Raw genomic sequence first — 19,707 nt, 5'->3', positions numbered from 1 at the left:
TTATTGATTTATATAAAAAAAAAAGACAAAATTTACAAAAGGAATATATATTTACAGGAATAACAATGGTATTTTTTTACAGTCTATTACTTACCGCTGAGAAATATTAACAATTCCTGAAGAATTAAACGATATAATTTATTGACTGTATACTGTAACACACCTACAGAATTAATTAAATTAGTTCAGAAAGTCTCAAGCAAAAACTAACAGATTTACTCTCGAATTGCATCGAACAAATAGTGGTTGACAAGTTTCTTTACACCAATCTAAAAGAGATTTGCGGGAACTATTATAAGTTACTTGAGCTGTCTTACGACCTGCCGGTTATTATCAAGTTGGAGAAAGTGATAGAGAACAGAGTAGGTGGTTCAAATGCAGGTAGGTCTTGCATAGACATATATTCAATGTTATTAAAAAGGTTTGAATGCAATCGAGAACATTTAGCCATTTATTGATATCCATAATTAGCCATTAATGTTCCTATGGTAGACGGGGTGGAGACTGTTTAAACAATACCTCATCGCTGTAATTAAATAATAATGCAAACAAACACATCAGCCTTTATAATGGAGCTATGCACAGGTTAAAATAGGGCTATAGTTTTATAGCTAGGGTAACAAAGAGTCTAAACAAAGATGCTGCCTATTACTCGTATTAATAGCGGTTAATGTTTTAGTTTGCTGATGGCCAGCTAGTAGTAGCTGCAGATGAAGATATCTACATTGGAATTTAGAAATTAGCAAAAAGTAAACAAATATGTGGCATTAATTAATACAACTTCGATTTCATAATCAATTTGTTACAACTTATAACTTAGGCGAATTGAATTGGGAATTACGATGAAAAACACACACATGAGAAGGATATATCATCAAACTACCCAAGAGTTAGTTAACATTTATAACTCCGTGTTGTGGAATAAAATTTGGTGGTTACAAAAAAAACAAAATTTGAAGTATTTTTCATGTGTGGCTCTTAGATGACTGAAGCTTGAAACATTAGGAAGTAAATTAAAGTGATATATATATATATATCCTTGGAAATGGACATCTGGAAAAACTGGAGTTTCCAGGACTCAAAATGTACCCAACACGTGAGAGTTAATGTAAACCTATATTCTATAAATAACTGACAGAAGAAACTGACGTGCTTCATACACCTAAGGATAGTGGACGATTTAAATGGCAGAGAAGAAAATTTTTGTATAATTCAAAAGAGAGGAAAAGGAGGATACGATTAAAGAAAACACAGGTAGATGTGGAAAAGGGTATGACGATTGGTGAATGGTCCGTGTGAAATCAGATTATAAGTGGGAAAATGACTTAGGCCTGGAGATATGTAATAATACTAGCTTTCTGTGATGGGCAATATAGACTGGACAAGCAAACTGGTCAGTAATCTAATAAAACACTAAACTAACTAATGGGGTACTATAAATTTCCCTGACACGCGTCATAATAAATAAATAAGTAAAAAGAATCCATGTTTTATATATGAAAATAAGTATTATTATTAATGCAGCATATTAAATATTCTTTAATAACCTATCTTCAACTATAAATACATACATATACTTAGGTACTACTTTATCTAAATAAACAATAGAACTAACTAACAGATCCATTAACAAATTTGAATTTCTACAAATAATGCTATATAGAAAAACTTTCACCACAACCACAAGTCCCAGTTATATTTGGATTATTAAATACAAACTCAGATGTTAATTTGTTTTCTATGAAATCCATTTCAGTTCCTAAAAGTGTCAGCTGTGCTTTCCTATCAATTACTATACGCACTCCTAAACAGAAATAAAAATTAATTCAACATTATTATATCTTAATTAAGATCAATAACATGATCGATAATGAAAACGATGTAATCCCGGAGAAGATAACTCTCTTTGATTTTTAAAAATTTCCAACAGGAGAGGTTGAATGAGGGTTGACTGTCATATACAACGAAAACGCATAAAATAAAAAACGCCCTAATTTCAACATTATTTCCTTATTTTTCTATGAAAGATAAAATTCCCCGATGTTCTTTAAATAAAGGTAAAATTCTTTCTTTATGAGTAAATTTTCAACAACGCAATCAAATAGGTTTCGAAAAAAAACAAAAAAATTAAACATTTTTCGGAAATTTTTCATAATCTCAGATCTTTTTTTTCCAAAATAGAGGATATTTTATTCAAGTTTCCATATTTAGAAGAGATAGCCAAATCTCAGAGGAAATGTCTAGGATAATTTTGTTGCAGTTAGCCTCTTCAGGGATGATTTTTTTTTTTATAGTGAGAAAAATAAGACTTTTTTAAATGGTTTATTCATTTTATTTATTTAACTGAATAATACTTAGTATCGCTTAGTAATCATGCAATTATTTTCGTACTTGCAATCATTATTTGTATTTTTTTTTTTAATTAGTAGCTGTTATCACTTCAACATCGCTTCTAATTTAATAATTCGCTTAGTTCGTTCATTCTGAAGTTCTATCGAGCCTATCTGTGAGGTTGATATGTTTGCCAGGTTAAATTTCAAAAACTTTCATGAAAGAAACTTTTTCTTTGGACAATTTTTAGTTTTTTTTTTAGTTAATTGGTTTTAACACTAACATTTTAGTATTTTATTTTTTTTGTGACGCCACACAAAAACTAAAAAAAAAAAAAGTCTAGCAGTTAAGCGTTACTTTCGGGAAAAAAAATTCTTCAAACCCCAAATGTTACACAATTAATCCTTTAAGTATGTAAGTGATAAGACCGTATGGTCATAATAGCGCATAGAAAAGTACCTCCTATAGAAACTCGTAAGGAACTCATAGAAAAGTACCTCCTATAGAAATCAATTTTTCAGGAATGTTTCAAATAAATAGAATCAAATGTAGAAGTACATTTGACCAAGAAGATTATGAATTTTAAAGAAAATTCTTGGAGTTGTTTTTGAAAATATTAAAAAACTTAAAATTCCATTGGGTAAGTGATACTCCAATTAAGAAATTTAAATAAATAAGGTAGAGAAACCGATCGAAATCCTGGCGATGCCCGAGCGAATATTCAAATTCATGCTAATGTTTGTTTCTGAGATTTGTTTACAACATGACGCTTTTTTCGGACCTCTTATGTTAAAAAAGAAATTTTGAAAATTTGGTAAGAGCGCCTTTCTTTACACATAAATGGGGAAAAAATGTATGAAAGAAACACTTCTATGCAGTAAACATACCATCCTGTACAACCTCTTCGTCCATTTTCATTTTTTCAGTGCAATACTCTAACGTGTAGCTTAAACCATTGCACCCCCTTTGTCTCACACCCACTTTAAGTCCAATCTGAAAAACCATACCATTAAATTAATAACTGTTTTGCAACTGAGCTCTAAGAAGAATGTGGACTAGTCACTTTTTAGGCATCGTGCGGGTTCCATATAATAACGCAAATAAAACCCCAACACTCGTAAACGTAAAAGTAAGTAAAGGGTAAACAGACAAATCTAGCTCATGTAACACACACCCATTGTATTCTTATAACATACATAGTACACTTTATAGACACGTAGTCTATAAAAAAACTTGAAGACTTTAAAGCCCTGGAGTAAACAGTGTTACGGTTGAAAGGCTTAAAAAAAGAGGAAAAAATCAAAAAAAGAAATGTACAAATTGATCTTGGAATTAGAGAATTAATAAACGATTAGCAAAACGCTTCAATCTATCCCCATTTACAAGAAAGACTGACAATAATATGCTTAAATATTAGCGAAAAGAATATCTGACAAGTAGAAAACCAAGTTGTAGGTGACTACAGGGCAGGTTTCAAAAAGGGAGATCAACGGCTGAACTGTTCTTCTTACTGAGATGTTAATGAAAATATTTAACGAAAACAATATTGGTCTGCAACCGAAAAAACTTTGACATGTTAGTTGTATTGGGCAACTCCACGTATAATAGTTGACAAGATTGATGAATAGACTTTCACATAACAGCTGGTATCCTCCTAGAGCTTGCTATAGCTAGAACACAAGAATTTCTGCAACCGAAAGTCATAGATAGGGCAAGCCGCTTATCGCTGCTTATGAACTTAACACATAGCAGCTGTTCATAAAATGAATTTAAATTCTAGAGGTAACATATATATAAAATACGATATGATTGCGGTTAATAGAAAGCTTGCAGCTGTTTTTGAGAAAATCCTAAAAATTAAGTAATTTGGCCATAAGGAAAGAAACGTCAATAGTGTGAATGAGTTTTAAGAAATAGTTCAATTTTGGAGTTCCTCCAATAAAATTAGGTAAAAAACTTCTTTCCAACTGATGATTTGATCCAGAATTTAGAGCTAACTAGTTTGTTTTTTTTATAGTGCTTTCACTCATAAGTAAGATCCTTAGATAAAAATAGTATTTTACTAACGTATGTCCTTTAATTCCCGAAACATTTGTCACAAATACATTTTATCTTGGGAGTGTATAAAAGTAAGTAAATAGGTTGTGATTAAAAGGAAAGAATTGTATAGCAAAAAAAATACCATCACCTAAAATTTATTTGGGACAGCGTACACAGCATTAAAAAAAAAAATAATAATAATAATAATAACCAATCAATAACTCCTAATTGCAAATCTTGGGAAGATCATTTTAATGAAAAAAGTTTTTAAAAACGTAGGAATAACTTCAATGTTTTCAATTATCTACATTTATTGAAAATAACGTTAGGCCCGCAGTGCTGGATAACATCGGCGGTATCTAGATTTATATAGGCAAAAACGTATATTTGCCAACTTACTTTACTTATTATTTATTATAAAGGAACGATAAGTACTTATTATTTTCATGATAATAAAACAGAACGATTTAACTTAATACTTCGAAAAGTATGGTAAGAAAAATATTCAATCCCTAATAATTTTTAATTAAAGTAGACAAAATCCTTAAAACTCAGTAAATGATTTCTTACAATAAGGAAACATTTCTTACCGCTTCAGACTTTCCCACCAATAATTCTTTCACTCTTTTTACTGCAGCTGGAGTCTAAAAATAAATACACTATAAAATGTGCCAACTCCTCATTAAAATACAATTTAATTTATAAGATTTACCAAAACTAATGCTGCCCTAGATACTATTGGTTTTCTAGCTTTGACTGCCCGAATCGAAGCAGCAGCTATTCCACTTAAATTAGCCATAAATGTAAATAAAAAATGTTTATGGTTGTTTGCGTTAAAAGTTTGAAACAAAGTTGCCTTTTAAAGGTTCTATAACCATCATTTATATCAAACAGTACAACATCGGAAAATAGAAAGAACTAATTTAACTATCTATCAGCTGATTTGTTTTAGCGCCTGCACAATCACCTTTTCTATACGATTATGCACGAAGGACCATTCGGTGGTGTGACGTCATGTTCGTGTAGCCCCGTAACAGGTCTGTCTGAGAGTTATTATGCTCCCAGGATTCCACAATAGTACATGTCCGCCATAGGTGCTGGATGGCTGTACGTTGGTTGGGGGGCTGTTCTCTTCGAGACCTATTACGGCCTCATGCAGCATTCTCCTTTTGAAATCAAGGAAAGGTTACTGAAGGCTCTCGACAAGGAATACAATGTAAGATATTAAAGTGGTTTGCGATATATTGTCGCTGTAATTCTTCAAAATTATCGCAACCTACCAAGCTTACGTGCGTAGGTAGCTTGCCTGTGTAAATTGGTTTCTAATAATTATGCTATTGTCCCTAATGAAGTATTTCTTTATTATCACTGAAATTGATGAATATGATGATCGGTCGTAAATTTTGTTAAAAGTCATACTGCATTATATTTTAGTAAGTGAAATATTGCTACTGAAACTAGAAGTGTCGTAATGCTGCCCTCCCAAGTCTCATAAGCAGTTCTGCGCTTGCGCGTAATGTTGTAAATATCCGGTGTTATTCCTTAAATGTATAATTAACTTAAATTTTTAATTAAAAAAATACAATTTTCAAAGATTTTTGAAATGTGCTTAATTCTGATATCTACAGTGGTGAAAAAGTTACTTGTTATATGAAAAGACTCATACTAAAAAAATAGCCTGCCATTTAATATTATTAAAATAACATTCTCCTTAAAATTCTGTTACTTTACAATGAAATTTATTTTTAATAGGTTGTGGATATGGCAGCGGTGTTGGAGATTGTCACTATTCTTGAAAGAACTCCCATTACAAAAGAAGCTCTCGAGGTAAGTAATCTACACTTTCTATTTTTACTATGCAAAATTTATTGGTCCCTAAGGTTTCCTATAAACTTAAAACGCACAATTTTGTTAAAACATTAATTATGGTAGCTCCTTAACAGAGAAGAAAATGTCTTGGTTTCGTGGAACTCAAAAATAGGTGGTTAATAGTCTTGTGGCAAGAACATTCTCTAGAATTTATTTAACTAATTTTATCGCGATTTCTATTATTTAAATGTATATAGCTATTCGGTTATTTTGAATTTATAAATAGAAATCTTCAAGTTGAGATTTCTATTAAATTAAAGAAGTGTGATAAAATTGAGGTCTTTAGGTTAACGTGCGCTTGTTCACAAATAAATTAGGATTGACTTTGATAAAATTAGTAAAATATTAAAGTGTGGTGAAGCATATTTGGAATTATTGCCAATTTTACTTGTCATAATTCCTCTTCCATCAATTTGTAAATGTTTTAAGGTTAGAACCTTCCTCCTTTATAGTTGCGTTGGTTTTTCCCATAACACATTGATTTATAAAATTAATTGTCCACTACTTCTTTACCTATAGAATTTTTTTGTTTGAATTTTAGAGAAATATGTACCAATTAATTTTTCTTATCTTAGTTGGAACCTTACTTATAAATTATTTATTTTTTATAATCACGAACAAATATTTTTTTTGTAAGCACGTGCATTTTTGGAATCGTGAAATATGTGAGCTTTTATAAACAATATAAAGGCTATTTAAACTGCAATTTAATTATCTCTTGGAATTTCTATAGCTACCAAACTAGCGGGTCGCATGTTTTAAATATTTCCTTCTAAAATTTACTTCTTTACAAGACTAGCTCATTAAATCAATGGCATTTGGTTATTACATTTTATGATACTAAAATGATAAAGTTAAAGATTTTAAATAACCTAATAATTATAATCAAAGAACATTTTATATTTATGTACACAAGGTAACTGTTTCACTTATCTAGGTTACTATCTGTAAGCGTAAATAAATTTAGTAAATAGTTTTCCGTAATTATGCTTATCATAGTAAGCATTATTATACTATTAAAATTAAAATATTTTATCATTCACATGAACATCTTGTGGAAAGATTAGAGTGCATTCGTTACGTTTTAGCATTTAGTCAATCCTTAGAACAATCATAGGCTGATAACGCCATCATTTAGTTAGTACCCGTATCGTCAGATATTGGGTGTTCAACTATCTGGGAATAGCGTACACTCCTCATGATGAAATAATTTGTATTGATGTATTTAGTGGTTCAGATTAGGTTATATTCACAAATGATGCGCGTTTCCATCATCCAATTGGTGATAAAGGAAACTTAAGAGAAATCGCTTTAGTGATTTTAGTAACACCCCTTTCTATTAACTGCCTCTTAAAACTGAAATCTCTAGGAAATTATTATATTACAAGTTATACACAATGATATTAACCAACAAGTTTTAAGAAACTCGCGAAAAGTAAGAGAAAATTCACACTTCTTTTAATACCCAGTTTATTCAAACAAATTTTTAGAACGCTTTAAATCCTCTTATTATATTGCCAGAGTCAGGTCCGTATTTAAACCAATAGTCTTAGAAGGAACGTAACTAACATTATTCCCTACGAGCGGGCTAAAAATTTCCAATACAAGTTCAGATATTCCCAAGTAGCAAGCCAAGATTAAAGAAAATTGAGCCATATTTGAGATGTGGGGAGAAAAAATGTCGATTTAATAAAGTGGTAAAGAAATCCGTAATGCTGGAGACATTTCAAATTTAAATTAACTGGATTTCCAGTTTTAGAGTTGTGCTGGAATACTGCAATTAGTGATTATCTATTTCAAGGTGCGCAGTGTGGTTTTTAGTTTATCTGTAAAATGCATCTTCTTTAATTGTCTGATCTTTTTTACCCATAAGTGGAAATGTTCTATTAAATTTTATAAATCAGTTATCAGCAGTCTCATTTCAAAATTTGCACATTCATTTCAAAATTTGTTACTCTTGAAAGTTTTGTTCTTTGCAAGACCGGTGACATGAATCTTTTGTATTTCTGTACATATTTTACCATTTCTTTCATTTGTGATAGTCCTATGTTGCCTGAACCCATCAGGGACTGTGCTCATGATAATCTAGTAAGTAGCATCCTCTGTTAGAGCGCAAAGGGAATTGTACAAATGTAGTAAAATAAAGACTAATCGTTATACTTGTACTTCCTTCAACTAATACATCAAAAATCTATTGCATCAGTAATTTCGCCTAATGTGAAGTGCAAGCTTACAAGCGTACACTGTTTAGTTTTCAGTACTGTGCAGTTAATACTTAACTATTGTTTTGAGTCTCTTAAAGTTGTATGAAAATGCGGACAATTTTTTTTTTTTTTTTTTTTGTACTTGTGGAAGTAATATAATTTTAAAATAATAATACAAATTATAAATTTGTTGTTTTTACAAGTAATTTAGATTAATAAGGAGTGTCAACCTTTGGTCTATGTATGTAGATTGGTACAAGAAGTGCCTAAGTTAATATTTTTCAGTGTTTGTTTTTCTATCTTAAATGAATTACAAATTACCTGTTTTTCTATCCATGAAGTTTATAAAACCTTGTGCAAGAGCTGTTATTAGAGCACTTGACCATTTTTTTTTCTCATATTTTCGGAAAAAAGTATTTCTTGCAACAGTACTGTTTGACTTAAGTCACTCTGACGGTCGCTCCTTGATCCGTTTTTCGGCGAGATGGAAAATCCAATCATTTTTGGCTGGTTAATAATAGCTAACCTTTTTTTCTTTTATTAATAGTTAATCTTTTTTCGTTATTAATGTTGTAATATCATAAGCTTTTTGATTAAGGTAATATAACATATATTCACAATTCTCACGCCAAAAAACAATTTGGTCAGGTATAGTGGAGCTATGGATAGAGGTATCTATCTATTTATTACTATTAGTTACTATACATTTATTATGCATAAATGCTTTACACAAATATTATACAACTGATATGTCTTTGATGATCATATTAAGTTGTAAACTTCATTTATTATTGTCATTCATATCATTCAATATTGTTTTTTTATTGAAGAATAATGATGTTTTATTGTGTACAAAAGTTTTTTTCTTGAAATTTGTTAAGTGTATGTTTTTTCCTCGATCGCTAGACAATACAGAAGTGTTGGCTGCACCATCGACCTACCGCTGCTGTATTGTCCCATCTTTTCAGCAAGTCCAGTGCTGACAGAAAATGTGCAGAGTGTCCTTTTTTCAGAAGATCTTTTCATATCAGATGATAGTTCAGAAATTTATAGTTCTTTGCACAGTGACGAGTCATCTACTGATGGAAAAAAAAAAAAATAGAAAATGCTCAAGATATTCAAAAAGTTGAAGATTTTTTATTTACTGCAAACAACACAGAATAATAAAAGTTGAGGAAAGAATAAAATGGTTGCAAAAGTTCAAACAGATCTTTAGGAAGACATGTCCTAGTGGGTGAGAGAGAAATGAGCGTCATAATGCAAGAATAAAAAAAAATACTTGTTCCTGTTATTTAAAGTATACTCCTGGAAATTGCTCTAATGAATGCTTGTTCATTTAAAAGAAAATGCAGAGAAAAACTTACTGCAAAGTTAAGATTACAAATTTTTCCAAGATTTTTATTACGCATTGGATTTTAATTCTTAAAATCAGTTTTTCGCACAGTGCTTTGAAGAAACAAAAGAATGTTGAAAGGCTCATCAGAATCAAACACCAAGCATATAACAATTTACTCTTTTTTTTGTTGCATAATTATGTGTATTTAGTAATTATGTTTGAGTATTTATATTTAATTGTATTACATTTGTATAATTAAGATGGTCAAAAAATTCAAGTATGCCGAACTATGTTTCTATATTACATCAAACATGGGAAAATAAAAGTGATAGCAAAAAAGAAAAGATATTCTATAAGTGGTTTCAATTGTCCTATTGATGAATCTGTGCCGACTCCGTTACCACTATTAAAGACCATATAAAAAGTTTCCCTTTGTACATCAGTCATTACTCAAGATCATTTTACTCATGGGATTCGGTTAATGCGTTAAGGCGCTACGATGTTTAAAAAACCGGCAAGAACAAGAACAACAATTTCTGAAAATGATGTTTTTACCCATTTTCTTCTTTTTTTTTGGGGGGGGGGATCCATTAGATCTGCGATGTTGCGAAGAATTATTCTTGTATACTAGAATTTACTTTATATTTTTTATAGAAAAGTTAGAAATTTTATCTTTTATAGAAAAAGAAAAAAAAATTGTTGTAAGTTGGACGTTTTTAAAAGTTTCGCTTTTTCGAGCAGTTTTTGATGTTCAGCCCTTATACAACTGTCCTACAGGACAGTTTTAATATTGATAAAAATTATAATATTATATCAGATTATAATATTGTACTAGAACTTGAGCCTTTTTATAGAAAGATATTTTTTGGAAATTAAATTTAAATTTATCATTTCACAACCTTCTATTGACACCTTCGCAAAACAAGAAAAAATGAGATAAATCCTTTGTGGATTTACAAGAAAAGAAAATGCTGGGAGAAACTTAAACGATCGAGATCTTGCTTTGTAAAAATAGATAAAACCCAAAGCATTAATGTAGAACATCTAGCATTTTTATGCTTTGATCTACAAAAATATTTCGCCACTTCAATTCTTGTCAATTCAATTCAAACTATTTTTTTTTTTTTTTATCAAAGATGATTATGATCATATATGTTAAGTTGACTGAGTACAGTTATGCTAGTAAGAAAAAACGCGCTTTATGTTACATGAATCTAAATCCATACAATCTTCCGTTAATAAAAAATACAACTGCCAAAATAGAATTACCAAGAGACTGTGCAAATTAGATTAGTACCAAGGAAACCCACGAGAGTGATAGAAATTTAACAAAAAGATTTTCTAAAATTTTTGTAAAAGCCATTACATTCATAGTAAATTTTTCAGAAAAAAAAAAAAACGCAATAACTAGTTCCAGATAAAGTGATTACAATATTCTACCTTAACTTCTGCAAAATTTTTATTTAAAACGTCATTAATTTTGCTCATTATCGAGTTAAAATGATAGAAACACCAACGTTTATCCCGATTAATGAAACTCCCCACATTCCTTTACTGAAAACAAATAGTGACGAATTTATAGGATTTGCCTTTTTTTGAGTGAAAGTAGCCACACCTCTTACGAACCATTGATTTCTGGACCAACAAGATCTCTTGTGATTGATTTATCTTCGAGGAAAGTCGGTTCCATTTTAATTTTTCCCTTTGTAGTTTTATTTTTTAATAATCTAATGTAAAATTTTTAAAAATTATTATTTTCATGTATTTATTGCCTATGTCGATACCTTTTTCGTTTGGAGATTTATATTCTAGAAGTGACTGCGCCTAATAAAAATGTAAATGTATACATAACTTAATTTTATTTGGCTATAAAATTATTAATTCAATGATTATCTATTAAAACGTATCATATACATTATAACATCAAAAATTTGTGTCAAGTACGTAAATTTCTTCATTAATATGTCGCACCTTTCAGACAGGCTGTCAGTGATGTAAAATGAAATAAATCATATTTTTACTCTGCCTTCAAATCGGAGAGATAAGATTTAAGGTTTCGGACAGGAATCCTCGAAAATGTACAATGCATTACTTTGTCAGTATAGGAGTTTCCAAATCTTTACGCAATTCAGAATTCACTCTGATATGTTTCTATCCGATGATTTAAATCTATTATCATTATTAAGTAGAATGTGCCCTTTGTAATCTTTGCGGTATGATTGCAGCTAATGGACGATTTGATGTGTTCAACAACCTATTAACGCTCATATTGTCTACATATTATATAATTTCAATTTTGTATAAAAACAATTCATGAAATCGACCAAAAAAAAAAAATCAAAATCATTTCAATAAACAGATAAAGTTACTTGCACAACTTTAATAACATGAAGAGGGAGAACCAGTGATCGGTATTGTAGTTCTCAATGAGCGCAGTCGCATACAAAATTAGCTCCGCCTTTGTAAAGATACCACAGTATGTTTGAGAGTTCTTTTTTTTATTATCATCTGCGCATTGCAGAACACAAACTTTATCTGCTAGTTGTTATGTTGCTAGCATGTGATTTGTTTAATGTACTATATTTTTACTCAATAATTGTTATTTTCAACGAACTTATATAAATACTCTTACATATCTTGTTACAGACGACAAGATTGGGACGTGATATCAATGAACTGCGACGCAAAACAAGAAATGAATCTCTTGCAAAGCGTGCCAAAGACTTGGTACGGAGATGGCGTGACTTGATTTTGCCGCAGAGTGAACCTCCATCCGCAGATGCCACACACCAAAATGGGGCCAGTAGACAGGTGGTGTTGCCCTCAAGGACTGTTAGAACACATCCCATTTCCCCTGCTACTTCGCTTCCTAATAGTGACAAAAGCAGTATAAGTCCAGCCCTCTCGACGAGGGTTGAAGCTGTACCTAGAACTCATGCAGCCAATAAGAGATTACGGAAAGAAGTTCAACCTCCAGTTCCTAATGAAGTAAAGCGATCCAGTGAATCTTCTCCAGAGCTTCCATCCAAGAGAGTCAAATTAGAAACTCAGTCTCTAGAACCGCAAGATATAAAACCTCGGGTCAATGGTGACCACTATGATTCTGTTGGTTCTGATTGTGACATAGTGACTTTCACTTCGACGCTTCCTAAACAAAAAATTCGTAAAAAAGCTCCTAAAGATAGGACAAACAAGGAACCTACTACGGCTGATGATATTGTTAAAGAAAAAATTGCCTTGATTGCCCGGGTTCCCAAAGTTAAAACTACTCAAGAATTGCTTGCCGGCCTTCAGTCCCGTTCTAACGAAACTCCTGACGAGTGTATTCACCCAGTCGTTGATCACGACGTGGTAAAAAACAAAACCGAGCATATTGCCCGATTTTTGAGATCACAGGCTGAGAATGTAGAAGAAATTGATGAAGGAAGAAGTCCACAAGAATCCGATAATCACAGTGTTGCAGAATCAGAAGTGGAGCCTCAGCTGCAAGAAATACCAAAGGATCCACAACCTGAACTTCGTACTGCTGATGAGATATTGTCAAGATTACCTCCTTTAGATCTTGACGCTATTAAATGGGATGATACTCCTGTTCCTTCTCCCGAACTAAAAGAAATTACGGAAGAAGATGTTGATCGTGTACTTAATCAGCACATTGAAGGCATAAATGGAAATTATGATGATAGTAGTGAAATTCGAGTGTTTCGAGAGTGGCATGAAGTTGTGTCAAGAACGTCTTTCGATAGTGAACTTATACATATACTGCCTTATGTAGTCATTGACTGACATGGGAAAGCGATATTGTTATCCTATTCCGTGTGTGGGTATTTAATATAAAACCCTTTAAGCACATTTATGGATGTGTACATATGGAAGACCACACCAGTCTTAAATATTATGTCAAGTATAGATTTCCATTTGTATTTTCACATTGGATTATTAGTTTATTGTATTTTTTTTTTTTTTTCACTTATTGGAATTATGTAGTTATTTTTCAGAATTCTATTGAGAACTTGACCTTAACAAGTTCGTCAAAGTGCCTATAGCCTGAACTGATCTTAAACAATAGCTTTTATTGTGCTATTACTTTTGTTAATTAATAAATTTGTTATATGATTGTTGTTTATTTTTATTTACAAATAGGTATTGCATATCGTTCATAATATACAAAGGCATTAAAGAAGGATTGGTGTGCACACAATTAATCAAAGTAGCAAGTAAAGGTTTTACAGTTATTAGCATCTAGTCAGGCAATTTTTCATTTTTTCTTTTTAATTCCATTTTCTTTCAGTCATAGTTTGTATGCTGAATTTATTTATTAATTTCGTTTTAATGATGGTATTTTTTTCTCTCAAATAATCTGTTTACTGACCTCTTGTTAAAAAGTAAAATAATGTTACCAGTTTAACATTCCTATATATTCTTAAACTGATTTAAAAAAAAAAATCATCTCCTGTGCCTTGTTGCCTGTTTGTGGTGGCCTTTCCCCAACAACTTTTAATGATAATTAGTTGTCCTTTGCTAGCTCTATTATAAAATTTCTAGTAGCTAGCTTTATGTAAAAGAGTTCTACTCTGAAGAAGAAAAGCCACCAAATTTTGTATACATATATATAAAATTTGTTTTATGAGGACAATTTTTTTGTTTTCTGCTAATTTTTTCAAAAGATGTAATACCAAAAGGTTTGTGATAAATCTCAAAATTCCTTTTATTATAAGAATTTAGTGAACATGCATTGCTTTTCTTTCAGCACATATGCTGGAATAGATTGTATTGAGAAAAAGTGTAAGTTTATTATTAGTAATTCTTATGTAAAATTTTGTAAATATATGTTTGCATATGTAAATGATAACTGTATATATAACACATATGTGTGTATGTATAGTTGTTTTTTAATTTTCCTTTTATTTTCTTAAGTAAATAAGTTTTCTACTTATTACCTATACAAAATTCACTCAGAGATTTATCGAACTTGTTAATTTTTTCAGAATGTTCAATAATAAATAGGTTGTAACAACAGAACAGAACGCTAGGTATGATGATTGGTCAACCTATTAAACGAAAATGGGAATGCATTATTATTCCCGCAGCAAAGCTGCCTCGGAAAACACATTAAAACTTTCTGTTGGCATAACTCATGCTCACGCGATCTCTTCACTTCCTAACTACGCACACCGACTTTTTACAATTGCGCTTTTTACCAACCGGGAACCTTAAACATCTCTTCAATGTCTTGCACACGAGGCGCTTTTAAAACCGTTGAATCACCACAATAAAATTTATAAACCGAAAGAGCAGTGTTAGACAAAAAATATCCTCTTCAATGTCTTTTGGAGCATACATCGCTTTAACAACTGTACATGTTTTTTTAGTGAAACGTAAAAATACCAAATTAATAAGAACAGTCAATCACATACTACAGATTTTTTTTCAGTCACAGAGTGATTGCTATTCATACAGTAAGCTAAAAATTTGCAGAAAGTCAAGAAATATTGTAACATTCCCATGAGAACTATATGTAAGAAAGTCATTTAATTGTTTCACAACAGATTTTTTTATTTAATGAAAATACTACTTTTTTAAAAACACATTTTGTAAATATTCAACATCTTTATTAAATAAAAAGTTAAGGAAATAAATAGAAATGTTCTCATTAATTTATTATATATATATATATAAAAAAAAATTCAATATAGTGCAACTTAGAATAATAACTAAGTTAAATCTAATTTAATAATTCTTTTCTTTTTTGTAAGAGTGTATAATTTACATTTCACAGCTACTACAATGTTTTATTTTGTTAAAAATCTTACACTTAATGAGGTATTCAGTTATAAAGGTGTTGCGATATCGGGCTTTATACAAACTTCTGGTCTAGCATTTTTGAAGTCAAGTATGCCGGCTTCCGAACAACCACTGCCTGTTACATCAATAAACTTAAGACTTTTCATAAAGGAAGCAGCGTGCCTTAAACTAACGTCTGTAATGCCGCGATAATTTCGAATTACTAGTGTCTCTAGTTTACACGGTGATCGTTGGAAAGAACCAACCTGCAGTATTATAACTTCTGCTCCACCGTCTACACCACCAGCTCCGCCACGTGCCATTCTTCCACCTTCTCCAGGAACACTACCAAATGTTACGATACTATAATCTGTAACTTCTGTGTCTATATTTTGTGAATCTATTTCACCAGTTCCACGGCCGCATAAGTAAAGGTGGCGTAATGTTGACATTCGGTTGAAACAAGTTACCTCAATATCACTCACGTTAGTGTTCCTCAGATCTAATGCCTAGAAAAATTTCATAGACATTTAAATTATCTACAAATTGAAAATAGTTCAAATATTTGAACATAACTTTTGGTTAAAATATAAATCATCCCAAAGTTGCTGAAACATACATTTTTTAGGACTTCTATGTTTGTGACGCCCAATTTTTAGCCCTTTACTCTAAAACCATTTTATTAAATAAATTTTCCCTTATATTTATAAAAATACAAATGTATATAATCAAAACGGCGGTTTTATTAAGAAGCTTGTGCCAAACCTACTAAAGCAACACACTTCACATCACTGCTGCTTAATAAATTTAAAATATGATTATAATTGATCCTTTTAAGTTATAGGTTATTTTCCATAAAATATTCCTTTAATTAATTTAAATGAATTAATAAGCGTCTACTTACGGACACTTTGCTCTTGCTAAATTCAGCAATGACTGAAGGGTTTTCACAAGTAGTAATTTAAATTTTTTTACAGATCAATTAAATGAATAATTTTAAATTAATCAGGACTGAGTTGAGTCAATTATTTATTATGTTATTTTTTAAAATAGTAATGAAATAGATTTACCTTTAAGGAACAGAAACCAAAATTGGCAGCTAAGCTCGCATATGGCAACGCATCAGTCACATTACATCCAGTAAGAATTAATTCTTCCAAGGATGAACTTTTACTCAAAGCTAATAAAGAGTGAGTAGGAAACCATTCATTTCCTGTTAGATCGAGTACCTGGATAATATTAATTAATTTTTCCAACAATAAGTACACATTCATATGAAATTGTTTTTTATCAATGAAATACAATGGGGCATATAAAAAAGAGAGAGAAATCATCGTCTTTCATTAAAAAAAACCATTATCTTTGATACTCGCTTACATTCAATACACAGGCCACAGTGACTAACAGTTGCAAGCAAACTTTCTACCATTGTTGGATCCCTCTTTGATACCATCCTATGATTATACAAATAAAATTCCAGCTTTAAAATTGAAAGTTAATTCCATTTCAACACCCAACTAAATAAGCGTCATGGACTGCCACAAATGGGAAAAGGAGTTAAGTCTGATCGACAGTTGCTATGAGAGTTCAATGAAATAAATTTCAACTTTGTCTATAGTCTATCGGGACCTAAGGAGAAGATAGTTATTTTGCTAGAAAAAAAACAAAAACTTTATTTGAGACTGCAAAACCTGGATAAAAGTCAAGTAATCGTCAATTTTTTTCAGACGGGGCTTGTCGTCCATCTATCAATTAGGTGTCGTAGAAGAGGGAAGAAGCCGTTTTATCAAAAGATAACAAAAAAATTAATGCTTTAACAGCATCAACTTTGTTATGAATACCAATTATATAAACGCATTAGCAAGAGGAAGGTACATCGGAAGCTAGCTAACTGAAGTACATATTAATATCCAACAGATTTTCGACCTGTTTGCTTTTATCTGTACATATTACAATAGTTACGTCAAATTTATATCTTAGAGTAACAAAATCAACTACGTAACTTCGCAGGAGTTCAAAAGTAACGCTAAGCTTTATAAAAGCCACAATTGAAATGAAATAATTAAGGAATTTCGAATTTAATGTAAGAAAAAAATATAGTTTTAAAGTAAAATAAAAACTTCATGTTACCTTTAACTTAGGAAGAGTTTTATTCAGTTTAAGGAAATATGATCTTTCTTGTGGAAGATTTATCATAATGCAGTTCCGGATTCCTAAATGTTCCACTGAAGATGGAAAATCTTCTAAAACCAACTAAAAGAGTAATTATTAATTCTTTCGATGAAGTCTCTCAATTTTAGATCCGAAAATGATTTAAAAACTTTGTGATTCCCTCCCCCCAAAAAAGTAGTACAAATCATCTATAAAACGGAAGGAAATTAAATAAAAATTTATTTGGGATGTAGCATTTACCTTTTTTTAAAATTTAGATTTAAATTTGATCAAACTATGCTGATCTGGAAAACGAAAAAAATTATGAGGCACATCTCAAGCTAATCCCCATAGTGTTTTTTCTTATTATCTTTAACATTTCGCATCTCATATTTTTTTTCAAAAATTATGTTGCTTGCCTAAGATCTAATAAGGTACTTCATTTGCTAATCACACATAACTTTCGAATATTTTAACGAAGGTGATAACAAAATCACAAGTTACGCAAATTTTAAAATGCATTTGTAAACTGCGCTGCATTTTTCCCGGAATCATTTTAATACACGTAATATTGAGAAAGAATTATTGGTGAATTAAGTGTCATGATCAAATGTGTTTACTTTAATAATGTAAAATCACAATAAGACAAACCTTTGAACTATCAATAATATGGTTCTCCAATATGAGAGTTGTAAGGTTTGGGGCGTTTCGTGCGACAGCTCTCAGAATACTTTTTGGAATGGTAGGGTGGGAATTACTACTCCTCTTGTTTGCGAATCCCTGAGTTGCCAAAAATTTTGTACTAGCTTGTAAAAATTGAACACATTTTTTAAGTGTGCAAAAAGACATTTTGTAAGGACGCAAATCTACTCGTTCCCATAAGGTTTTATCACAGGAAATATTAGCCAGTCTTTGCGAGCATCTAAAACCAAAACGTAACCAGGATAAAATACAAAAATGACGATAAAAATTTAAAAATAATAATATACTCACTTCGAAAGTGAAAGAAGATCTAAAGGATCAACGTAGGAAAATATTATCAACAACACATCATCAGACAAATTAAGCAGTCCAGGAATAAAATAATGAAATTCTTTGGAATCTTCTTCAATTTTAACTCTTTTAGCAGCGTTGCTTGTCTTACCATCTCTTTCTAACATATTGCACCCTTTTAAGAGTAATACTGTATTAAGTGAAAACTAAGGATATTCCAAATAGATAAAATAAATTACCAGTTGTCATTAAGAAAATAAGAGAAGATAAATCACATTATACACAATATTCAAACTCTCTAAATTGTAAAAGTAGTTTTTTAAAACATGAATTGATCACTAAATTCATTTTTTTATCATATCGATACATTCAACAAGAGTCTCTTGAAAGTAATATTGACAAACCGTCCACAGTTTACACATAAATTTTTGGGTTAACTCGTCTCATTCTAAGACTGTTTTCGTTATGTCATACTAAAAACAAAAAAATTTTTTTTTTAAAAAACTAAGCAATTATTTTAGATTTTACTATTCTAAAAAATTATTTTCTGAAAAAATGGAATAATTGGAAGTAATTTCATACAAAATTTAAGCGAAAATAAATATCAATATTTACATTTAGTGTCAGATTGATCTCCTTACTTTTAATATTACATTATTATATGTGTGAGGTTTTGTATAATACATAAAGCAACTATCGAAATTTTACATAAATGTATTAATGGATGATTTAAAAAAATATAAGAGAGGAGGCTCCCCGACAATTAATATATCTTGACAACTTTCGGAAATTTTGTAAGTTTTTATAATCAAATTGCTTAATGACAATCTCTAGAAAATTCATTCCATTTGCAATTCTTTTATTTCGCTGAGATCATATTCAAATAGCATTAGTAGTTTATCAAATAGATTTTCCGCAGTTTTTGCTTATTTTAAAAGATTCAGTAAATGCACAACTCGGTAATTCTTTTTGCCATTTAAGTTATGCTATGTTCCATTT

At 30.7% G+C, this 19,707-nt stretch overlaps 3 protein-coding genes across 8 annotated transcripts; 1 reads left to right on the top strand and 2 right to left on the bottom strand.

Moving 5' to 3' along the window:
• Positions 1-31: 31 nt before the first annotated feature.
• Positions 32-5,321, bottom strand: MagR (Iron-sulfur cluster assembly 1 homolog MagR). 2 transcript variants are annotated; one of them, XM_074118815.1, is made up of 4 exons: positions 5,084-5,321; positions 4,962-5,015; positions 3,219-3,324; positions 32-1,804 (listed from the first exon to the last, which is right to left on the bottom strand). In XM_074118815.1, the coding sequence occupies exons 1-4, from the start codon at positions 5,168-5,170 to the stop codon at positions 1,656-1,658; spliced, it is 396 nt and encodes a 131-aa protein (XP_073974916.1). In that variant the 5' UTR covers positions 5,171-5,321; the 3' UTR covers positions 32-1,655. The 2 variants fall into 2 exon arrangements, with proteins under 2 accessions (XP_073974916.1, XP_073974917.1); XM_074118816.1 differs by lacking the exon at positions 4,962-5,015.
• Positions 2,878-13,898, top strand: LOC141449392 (uncharacterized). Of its 3 annotated transcripts, none has more exons than XM_074118807.1 (3): positions 2,878-2,971; positions 6,124-6,198; positions 12,427-13,898. In XM_074118807.1, the coding sequence occupies exons 2-3, from the start codon at positions 6,133-6,135 to the stop codon at positions 13,564-13,566; spliced, it is 1,206 nt and encodes a 401-aa protein (XP_073974908.1). In that variant the 5' UTR covers positions 2,878-2,971; positions 6,124-6,132; the 3' UTR covers positions 13,567-13,898. The 3 variants fall into 3 exon arrangements, with proteins under 3 accessions (XP_073974908.1, XP_073974907.1, XP_073974905.1); XM_074118806.1 differs by lacking the exon at positions 2,878-2,971 and adding an exon at positions 4,169-4,279; XM_074118804.1 differs by lacking the exon at positions 2,878-2,971 and adding an exon at positions 5,377-5,587.
• LOC141449394 (uncharacterized) lies at positions 13,724-19,174 on the bottom strand. 3 transcript variants are annotated; one of them, XM_074118810.1, is made up of 6 exons: positions 18,948-19,172; positions 18,709-18,883; positions 18,367-18,637; positions 17,695-17,817; positions 16,635-16,793; positions 13,724-16,073 (listed from the first exon to the last, which is right to left on the bottom strand). In XM_074118810.1, the coding sequence occupies exons 1-6, from the start codon at positions 18,955-18,957 to the stop codon at positions 15,612-15,614; spliced, it is 1,200 nt and encodes a 399-aa protein (XP_073974911.1). In that variant the 5' UTR covers positions 18,958-19,172; the 3' UTR covers positions 13,724-15,611. The 3 variants fall into 3 exon arrangements, with proteins under 3 accessions (XP_073974911.1, XP_073974912.1, XP_073974913.1); XM_074118811.1 differs by having other exon boundaries at positions 18,709-18,868; XM_074118812.1 differs by lacking the exon at positions 17,695-17,817 and having other exon boundaries at positions 18,948-19,174.
• Positions 19,175-19,707: the final 533 nt, after the last annotated feature.

Source organism: Rhodnius prolixus, unplaced genomic scaffold (assembly GCF_049639745.1).
Source record: "Rhodnius prolixus isolate KJV_2025 unplaced genomic scaffold, Rpr scaffold_2, whole genome shotgun sequence".
NCBI lineage: Eukaryota > Metazoa > Arthropoda > Insecta > Hemiptera > Reduviidae > Rhodnius > Rhodnius prolixus.
Note: the sequence above shows the minus strand (reverse complement) of the source record. Positions and strands in the feature narration are given on the sequence as shown.